The sequence below is a fragment of the Vanessa tameamea genome, chromosome 8, assembly GCF_037043105.1.
Source record: "Vanessa tameamea isolate UH-Manoa-2023 chromosome 8, ilVanTame1 primary haplotype, whole genome shotgun sequence".
In the NCBI taxonomy this organism is placed as follows: Eukaryota; Metazoa; Arthropoda; class Insecta; order Lepidoptera; family Nymphalidae; genus Vanessa; species Vanessa tameamea.
The window spans coordinates 13,342,770-13,353,725 of NC_087316.1; the positions used below are offsets into that span (position 1 = coordinate 13,342,770).

General features: G+C 33.1%; 1 protein-coding gene across 1 annotated transcript; it reads right to left on the reverse strand.

Annotated features, from left to right (window-relative positions):
• Positions 1 to 8,210: 8,210 nt before the first annotated feature.
• Positions 8,211 to 10,751, reverse strand: LOC113404781 (U11/U12 small nuclear ribonucleoprotein 48 kDa protein-like). The gene is made up of 6 exons (XM_026645798.2): positions 10,557 to 10,751; positions 10,257 to 10,419; positions 9,984 to 10,046; positions 9,462 to 9,603; positions 8,914 to 9,058; positions 8,211 to 8,759 (listed from the first exon to the last, which is right to left on the reverse strand). Exons 1-6 carry the CDS (start codon positions 10,668 to 10,670, stop codon positions 8,247 to 8,249), a joined length of 1,140 nt encoding a protein of 379 aa, XP_026501583.2. The 5' UTR covers positions 10,671 to 10,751; the 3' UTR covers positions 8,211 to 8,246.
• Between the last annotated feature and the right edge of the window lie 205 nt (positions 10,752 to 10,956).

Sequence of the window (10,956 nt, forward strand, 5' to 3'; positions counted from 1 at the left end):
ATTGCGAAGGGTACACCACGTGTAGTATTCGTATTTTAGAAACTTGATTCTTTATTATTTTTATATATATCTTAAAAAATCAAATGTTCTGTGCGTGTAAGTAACTGAACTCCTCCGAAACGGATGGACCGGTTTGTGTGTGTTCCCTGGTTTAGTTAGTAGAAAATCACTAGATTACAGTCGGTTACCTGCATGCTGCAAGCACAGTGGACATATTGATAGCGCATTATGTGTGTGTGTGAGTCTTTTGTACCGGTGTCTATGGACGTAGTTGATCACTTACCATCACATCAAATCATTTACCCTTCTGCCGTTCGAAAATAATTATTTAATTATGATTAAAAATATACCCTTTTTCATTTTAAATTCAAACAATAAGTTCATTCATAGACCAATGGGATGGATGATAGTCATTATGGATAATAATCGTTAAAATAACGACCTGCCTCGATAAATCTCGTCCGCCTGCGCCGACTCTCGATTCTAACGATCTGGGAGTAAAAAGTGACACATCACGCGTCTTGTTCGTTGTTATATCTATTTAACACGGAGTTTCTTCTCTAAATGAAAAACAAAAAAGCAAATGAATCTCACCAAAGCAAGAGGATTTATTTTATTCCTAACTCTAAGAAACAATTAAAAACTAAACGATTTTTGTTTACGTTTTGCATAAATAAACGCATACCTAGGTTAAAAATTGTATATCCTTTTTCCACCTAAACCTAAAACCCAAAAATACCCTTCTTCGGGTTCGAATTTAAAGGTCTTGAAGCTCACAAAGAAGTAGGTACAAGCCCCGAAGAAATGTATCTTATAAATAAATTAATTGTTTTCATTCAACATTCATCTGCAGAAACTATGCTAGAAGGACAAAAAAAAATTTTACATATATTTTATTTAAGACAAGAGGCCCAGGTCTGTACCATCGGACCCTTCCTAAATACGACCCTGAAACTTTATACAAAAAGATGAAGGATTATGGTCGAACAATTGAATTTCGATTACTAGGCAAAAAATATGGTAAACTTTAAATTAATTATATCGTCTTACCTTGCATCGAAGTTGAATGTAAGTATTTCGTACAAAGCTATAAATAATATAAAATGTTTCTGTATTTAAATCCCTATAATCTCTCGATTTAACACAAAGGACACTTATTGCCGATTTCCGGTTAAATGAAGGAAATTGATTAGTGCGACGCGGAGGCGTTCGCGCCGGCGCCGCCGGAGCAACTTCGTCACACTCTTATTGCGTCCACGCATCAGAGCTGAACGTGTTCGAATCTAGTTTAACTGCGTCTCTACTTGGTACCTAGTCATTACTAGGTACCAAGTTAAATTGTTCATTAACTATAGTATATTTGACAAGAATTCAGCAAATTTGTTTTTCTTAATTGTTTCAAAAACTTATGAAATCACTTAATTGATTAGAACGTATTATTTTATCTTAGACAAATTATAACTTAAAAATCGGCTTACGCTTTTAGTTAGTAAATTTTGTTCGTATGCAGGGGTTTATCTCGGTAGCCAATGATCCAATTCACCGGTAGATAGCTACTTTATTCCTGCGTGCTATCGCATGTGGCGCCGCCCTCGCGGCTCAATCGGAAAGTTAGTAGATGCTCGTGTGTTTTTGATTCCAATCGATCAAACGTTTCGTGGTAGGAAAGAGACTTTCTATCGTAGCACCTTTTTTATATTTTTCAACCGGACTCTTCTTTGGTTGATTCCAAACTTATGGCTGATCAGTTGTCGAATTTGAACTTTCATTGTTAATGAAAATGGCAACAGCAGCGACGTGCTTACCCCCTCGAAGCGATAAGCCGGCCTTGCAGCCACACTGCGTCGTGGATATTGTTCAACTATGTATAATATTATACTAACCCCATTTAACTATAAAAATGCATTATTATTATTACAACAATAAAATAGTGTAAGAGTTAAAAAGTCAAGCTACAAAGAAATTGATCCTATGAAATATTCAGTGTTCACTGGATACAAAAAAATATCGAATGGTTCATTAATTTATAGTTATGAACAAAACAATACAAAAATTATGTTTTTAATCACACAAGGACCACAGCACCAGTGCCATACATCATGCTTTGAGGAAAACGAAAGAGCAAAGCATTAATTTATTAGTGCAAGAGGCTAGTGAAATTGCTATGAAACTAGAATCTACAATTACTCTAAAAATACTTATTTAGTTCGACTGTACGATCCTGCATATTTGCTTCAACGAGTTGTTATCCTTATACAAGTAACTGTAAAAATTAATGATTTAGTGTCGTTTACATCAGATCTTAATAATACAATTTACAATAAAAAAATTGGATTTCATATACCTTCAACGTAACATCGTACGGAGCGTTTGTTACCCTAGTTTTAGTAAAACTTTTCCCTCGATGATACGTTTACCATCTACATCGATAATCATTTTTTACCTAAAATTCAATTCAATAATAAGCGGCAACACATTCACTCGGAAGATTTGAATTTCTAATTTTTTTTGGTACATTACTTACCTATTGATATCGATTTTGTACGAAAAAAATTTAAATAGATTGATTGAAAACCACATTGGATTATCGTCGAGGTCATAACGTTAATTATTTTCGATTAATAATGACCTCGAAGTGCGTATGAATACTACTTGGGAAGGCGCCAGTCAGCTGGGCATCTACGTATTGTCACCACTGTTCCGCGAGATGGCGCAACAGTAGGCGCATCGCGATACGCACGGGCCCTATAGGGTATAACTCATATTTATATCATATCATTTCAAATAACAATAAATAAGACCCGCGCTGTGCCAGAGCGGTTCCATAGATTAGGATAAAGAAGATGCACAAACCACCATCCCATTCTCCTCCATTTTCCATCGTCGAGTTCTAATAATCACAATACTTTACCCATCAAGGGATTCACTGAAACAAGTCAAACGAATCCAAACCCAATGGGCAATCTTTCGGTCATACCAGCCCAAACGTATGATACAATTGTATTGTTCGAATGAAAACGCGAAATAACAAAATGCTTTATTGGCGCTGTTAGATATATTAACTATTCCTTACTGCCACTATTCAATCCTTATCGCCAATGCACCACCAACCTTAGGAACTAAGGTATGATGTCCCTTGTGCCTGTAGTTACACTCACCCTTCAAACCGGGACACAACAATACCAAGTATTGCTGCTTGGCGGCACGACGGCTCCCAGACGGGTTTGCACAAAGAAAAAATTTTAAAAAAAGTTACAAATTTGAACCAAAAGTATAATTCGGTACTATTAATTATATTCAGAAGTTATTTTGCCACATATGTTATATGGAAACGAAGGCGACTTGTATTCTACAATAAATATTAAGTAAGCGAAAATGTGAGCTAAACGGTTTTGTTGAGGTTTCCTTTGTATTATGTTAATTTTATTTTATAATTTACATAATCGCGCTGTTAAGATTAAATACCTGTACCTGTAGCTGTAGGACCTCGCTTAGGATTTCTTCGTATCTGTGTGTAAAAATAATATCTCTTACCAAGAATTTAACAATTTATTTTCATAAATCTATTTTATCTATAGTTTGATGAGTTTTAAACATAAGCAACTTGTATTAAAATTAATTTTAATACAAGTTGCTTATTTTTAAAAACAAACTTGTTTTGTACATTGAGTTAGATTTTCAAAGATAGGTAATTTAGACACAATTTTTTTCGCCAAAAACAAAGTAGAATATCACACTGAAAAAACATTCGTCCTTTTTTCTATTTAAATAACTTTACATATTAAATTTCAATATTTAATTACATGAAAATAAAACATGTTTTTGTAATGGTAAATTAAAAAATACAAATAAGTAATTTTCACTGAAAACATAATGGTGTACTTCTCTCTTGGCTCCGTGGATCTCTTTTAAGGGGAAAGCGTGCTGTAACTCCAACACTCCCACCAAGCCATCAGAAACAGGACACTCATCTCGCACGCCTGCTGCAAAATAGAACCACCTATTTCAACCCGTTGGTGTCGTATAAACAAACCTAAAGCGACAACATTAGTATAAATAAGCTGCTATAGTAATAAAAAAAACTCAGAATCATATAATTATATAAACACAGCAACGAGAAAAAACTAAGATATGTCCAACAATCGTAAAAGTCCTAACAGCCTTTAACTATACACGGTAAAACAGATGGGTAAGGTTTTCAACCAGCATGTAGAAAATTATACTGCTGAGCTTTTGCGGAAAGAAGAGATTTATTATAAACAAAACCTCTGGTGTTCCGGGATTGTTTGTTATGTGCTATTAATAGTCAATATCTTCGAGCGTTTAAGCGCCTCAACCATCTATGTACGTATCGAAATGATGCTTTCCAGCATAATCAGTTCCTTTAAAGATCGACTTTAGGCAGTTAAGGTTTATCAAATCATATTTACTGTAGCGTCATAAGGACAAAAATGTATTATAATACTTATGCGCCGACCATTTAATTGGGATGAGAGCAAGCGTAAGATGATATTATTTTCATGGGCAAAGTCTTGTGATAATCAACTGTTTATTAAAAATGTCTAATTAAAACTAATTGCTATGTTGATGAGTGAAACCTCACATAACTGAATGCTATGAATCGTGCGTGTCATCAGGAATTATTCATTCTAAGTAACTACTTATCACTAATTTGAATGTGAAAATATGTTATAGTGGTTTCGCCTTTTCCTTGGTGCATGTAATACATTAATTACTATAAAGAAATATAAAACGGATTTTTTTATTTAAAGCTTTTGATAATGATTGAATAGCGGTTAACATCATTAAAATTCGATCTTGGTTGCTGGGTTATGTCCTTTACATATACATTTTACAATGCGTCCCCTTGGACATAGTTTCCGAAAGAATACGCAAATTCCTTTAAATACATATTAAGTACATATTTTCACGCCATAGAATTTAAAAAAAAACCGTCTAAATCGATTCACTTTTTTAAATTATTTATTCAAAATAAAAGACTAAAAGTGCTAATGTAAAATATATTCTTAGGAGCATATCCGCTGTAATTGAATATAGTGTTTTATTTTACTTACACTATAACTCGGTATTAGTTGACACTCGTATCGCAGTAGCAGGCCCACTGTGAGCCGTATTTACGAGCAATAGAAGCTGTGCCATTACAAACATTTTTCATTCCGTAAATTACGTAAACACGTTTACGCTCCGTACAGTACCAGCGCTATTGCATAAACGCTTGATAATTGTCACAATTGACTGTTCGTTATTAATGTCAGAGTCAATGCACCTGGGTTCATTATATTGAGAGGTTTATATCGTTTATCTATAAATTAAGAAATCAATATTATTTTCTATATAAATTTGATGTTATATTCACAATTACAAAAATCGAAACACATTTTAATTCAATTGATATATTTATTTACTAGCTACGTTCGTCCGTCCCGACGTCGTGAAGGTAAAATAAGAATTTTATCTCGTGGTATTTTTAAAGCAAAGAGAAATAAACCTTTACCAACCGATCTAAAATATGTCAATGGATTTAAAAAAATGAAAGTTGAATATCAATAGACTTTATAGTTTTCGAATGAAACCGAAACAAAAAAAAAACAAACTAATTACATAAGTAATATGTACAACAACAAAATATTAATCAATTGTATCATTAAATTGCAGTTTTAACAATCTATTTTTATACAGTCGGCAGTCAGAGAAAGTAAGCACCTAAGTCATTATTCATGTTCAATAACAAATATTATATTCAAGTAGGCCGCACTAAAAATTGCAAAAAAGAATGCCCATGAAAATAAGGTGAGTACATGGTCCCGCCATCGCTGACTGATAGGTGCTGTGGTTCAGGAGTTTACTTTCCGATAAACCACAAATTTCGCACTCTCTTTGTAATAATAATATAGCGACCACCGAGGTCAATTTTTTTTACAAAAATAATGAAATTCATATTTGACCTGTGCGATGTTTGGAAATATTTGCCCTTATACCATCATATAAGTTAAACAATATACGAACTTTATAAGGAAAGAACTGACAAAGAGCTAACTTGGCTGACTATTATCAGCAATCTGTATACTCCAGATTGTTTTTAAAATCTTAAATGAATGTAAAAAACCACGACACGTAAAAAATTCTGATTGATAATTTTTGAATTAATTTATATGACAATAAAAACCAATAACTGAATATGTAGTGAAATTAATTAAATATATATATTTCACGATTTTTTTATGTGAGTTTCATTGAATGTCACAATGAAGTTAATTAAAAATTGAAGTCACAGGAATTCTTAACATCCATTGACATTTCACTTCGTGCGTTATCTCTAGGATATTCTGTTATTTGCATGTGCACCACAACAAGTTCTGGTCAGGCAGATATGCTGCCATTGAATTATGAAAATATTGTCTCTATCTCAACTGATGGAATCCAAATGGCCGACGCGAAAGGTAAAAAATCTTACAAGGAGACCCACAAAAAAATATCTTTGGACCTTTTCTGTTCTTATTTGTATAAATGACTTGCCCTTGTATGAAACAAACAGAATATAGCATTGATTGCGAATACAGCAACAGTGGGACGTAACAAGCCATGCTACCTTTTATGTAGACATCCGTTTAGTATGATGTTAGGATTGTATGATGGGATAGATGAAAAAAAAATATTTTTATTAATAACTAAACTAAAGTTATAAAATTAAGTACAATAATTATTGTTAAAAATGTGGAAGCTAATGTACTAACGCATATCATTAAATAAATATTAATTGTAATTAATAATATTTTATAACAAGAAAAAAAAATGCGCCTTATTTTTCAGTCATATTGAAATAATGTTTCAATTTCTATCACCTAGTTCGTTTAAATAGAGAAAGATCTAAGTAATATATGCAAACGTACGTTGCACAAACGAACTGCGCAGAGTACAGAACCACTATACATTACACGCACTGCTCAGTCAGCTCAGCGGTCACTCTGCGCACATCAGTGAGACACAATCTGTCATCTTCATGGTTATGCGCGTCTCGCTTCGTCGCCACTAATCAGATATTTTATAAAACTCGTATTATCACAATATCGTAATATGACCACTCGATTGCAGTTCGTTAACTTGCCGTTCTGAGAATATGATTCGTATTGTTGATACCGTTAGTTGAAACATTTAATTTTGTATAAAATACGTAGCGCAATTAAGTAATACTTAATTGCGCTGAGTAAAGAGTTTATATTGACTTATGATTCAGACGAAGGTTCAAATATGTGAAATTTGAGTTCATATTATATAAAAGCTCTGGCTTTAATGGTTATATATTTCAGACCTTTATATGTCTTACTAATGTTTTACTCTTGTGATAAGTAACCAGATTGAGGACATTATTTCTAAAATTGTAACTTGGAACATTTAATTTATGACGTGCAGTCATTCGTGAGGGTACGTTAGACTTGTGTTATAATCACTGTTTATTGTTCTACGAAGGCCTCCACCCTCAAGTTCGTTACGTGGAATTTCGATACAGGTCGAGTTCGTCCAGCCCCTGCTCAAACAGCAATTTTGCGCAATGCTAAATCCATATGTCTTATCATATATAATAAGTTAATCCCAGAGACAATTTCGACTTATCTATTGCACATATTAAATCAAATTATTCTTTGTTCAAATCGGCCCGAAAAGCCATACACATATATCATTGAATTTTAAATGTAAATATACCATCGATTATTATAAATAGATTCCACCGAGAAGAACCGGCAAGAAACTCTATAGTTTCCATATTCCCAACCCAATCCAAGTTTTTTTTTTATGATATGGGTAGGCGAACAGTCAAATGGGCCACCTGATGGTAAGTGGTCACCACCGCCCATAGATAATGGCGCTGTAAGAAATAATTATCATTCTTTATATCGCCAATGCACCACAAACGTTGGGAAATAAGATGTTATGACCCTTGTCCTTGTTACAGTGGCTCACTCAACCTTCAAACCGGAACACAACAATACTAAGTACTGGCGTTATACGGTAGAATATCTGATGAGTGGGTGGTACCTAACCAGACGGGCAAGCACAAAGCCCAACCACCAAGCTATTTAGGAGTAAAGGTAATAAGTTTTTTATAACATTCTTTAAGCGAGGCTTAAGGGTTTTACAAGCTATCAGGCAGTAATAAAAATTAATCTTATAACAAAAAAAAAAATTTATTACTTCATACAATTATGGTAATACTGACAGGCACATCTCTATCTGTTTTCTTTACGACGACTTTTGTCTTTGGCCGTCTGTTTTCCCGGTTTCCCATAGCGGCTGTCGTAATCGTAATATCGCCTGTGCTCACTTTTCTCTTCTCTTCTGTATTCATCTTTTCTGTCTCTATGTCTTCCTCTGTGATCGTCGTTGCGTCTGTTCTTTGAACTATATATACGGTCCTCACTATGAGAATCGTTATTCTTTTCCCATCTCTTTCTATCATCGTATCTACTACGTCTTCTGTCTCTCTCGTTCGAATACGACGAACGTTCTCGGTCGCTTCTAACTTCGGAGTGTCGAGCGTCCTTGTTACTGAACTTGTCTGCACTATCTCGCACGTAGCGCTCCCGATCTTCGAAGTCTCTCAGATTTCCTGTCTTACACTTATCAACGTTTCGTGCGTGTTTGTCTTCATGTCTGTTTGTATGATTTCGTGACTTGTTACTAATTTTCTCACCAGTTTGCTCGATTTTAATTCCCGTATTTGAACCTGTATACATTTCCATCTGTGAATAAAAGCACACATACTTAAAATATGTGTATACGTTTATGAAAGTCATTTAAAAGAGCCACGTAACAATTTTTAATATTCATTTTAATATAATTGTATTCAAAATTATATTTAAAACTATTTTATGCAACGCATGTATCAGTACACACTTGCGAGGCGATCAGATCCCTGAGTGCGCAGGAGTAGCTCCCGGCGGGCAGCGCCACGCGGTAGCGCGGCCGCCGGCGCCGCATGTCGCGCAGCTCGGCCAGCACCTCCAGCCGACACTTCTGCTTGCTCTCCGATGGACCACAACTACAGACATTATAAAATATTTAAATATTACTAACATTTGCTACTTGGTAAAATTCCAACCTTTTTTAAATATTGTGTATCTGCAAACATTCGAGACCAATAGTGTTGTACTTAACAAAATTTACTGACATTAAATTAATAGTCAAAATCAAAAATCAAAATATTCTTTATTCGAGTAGGCTCATAAAAGCACTTTGGAATCGTCATGTTACGCTGTTAAATTAAACATATCTATACAATGATTGTCACTCTATTAAAAACATCCTGAAGGGAGTCTAAAATAGTAATGATTTTTACTATCATAGTAATTTGGTCCTGCAAAACTTGCAATTTTAACTCTATTCCAAACTAAATTGCCCTTTGGAAAGTCAGAATTAAGTATAAAGCTCAATAACAAATATACCTGGGTAGTGCAAGATCGGAGAGATCGTGAAATGATGGCATAGTGTTAACGACAGCATCGTGAATGGCTCTTCTTTCATCTGTCGTGTATGTTGTTGTAATCCGATCCAAAGTCAGTGGCTGAGACACTACACTTCCGTTACCTTTGTTGACGAGTTAAGCTTTCATTAAAGTTAAATTACCACATACTACTATATGGCTCTAAATTAAAAGGTATTTCAATAAAATAATTTATAAGTTCCTATTAACATTGTTAACCAGAATATGGATCAAGAATATAAAACTTATTTTAATTTAAAATCTGTTTAAGACATATAGATAATAAATTGCAAATATGATGACTCTGTTATTATTTGTAGGACAAACAAATGTTATCTTATTAAAAAAGGATACATTATGTCAAGAGCATTTTCAAACTGCTATATACTGTAAGTACAAAAAAAACTGTTTATTTATTATATTATTGCAGATCTATAAAAACTATTTAATGTAATACTACTTCAAATAACACATGAAACCTTACCTCTTTTAAACAATGAATCGTTTTCTGATGCTGAATCTATTATCTGTTTTATTTCATCGGAAGCTGAAAATAAGAATACAATTTTTTTTTTTTATTTGAGTATTATTTGTTGTTATGCGCAGCACTTGTTTGTTATAAAAGACATAATTTTAAATAATATGTGAATTTAGAAATGCTAAATATAAAAGTAAATGACCAATTATTTAACACAGCATGTTGTATGTTCAATAAAAAAACCAACATTAAAGACTAATTGTAATGTTAACAACTTACTAAATTTTACAAGAGTCTTAGCACTTGGTTCCAAAGGCTCGGGCAAAAAGACATTTGAATGATATCCTTGATATTTAAGAAAACATTTATCTTCATGTTCCTTTTGTTTTCTTAGTGGTATTCTATGATTTGTATCAAACTTGCATGTTACCAATGGCTCCGCCTTGAAATGAAAGTTAAAAGATGGAAATAAAAACATTTGAACTAACATTAATAAAATAATATAAATTGTGTAAATATGCATTACTTAATTTTTAATGTAAATTAAACACTTATTTCACTTTTATAATAAACATTAACCTCCATTGATTTGTCTTTATCCCACTGTAGATTTTGAAGTACCATAGTAACTTCTTCATCAACTTCTTTTATAAAATCTCGTAGTTGTGACAAATACTCTTGTCGTGATTCCATCTTCTTTTATATAAAAATTAGGCATAAAAATTTATTTAATTAAAAGTATACAGACCCGCAAAGAAACATGAAAAAATAATGACAGTGCGTTGTGCCTATAACTATAAAATATTAAAATTATAGTCCTTATAATTTTATAGTTATATATATACCAATTTGACAGTAAACATTCAACACATGGTACTGACGGTGACGTTTATTATGATAGTTCCGGTTCCATTATGGATAACATATTAATTAATAAACATTTAAAAGTTTTTTTGATATGGTAACTATAAAATAACAA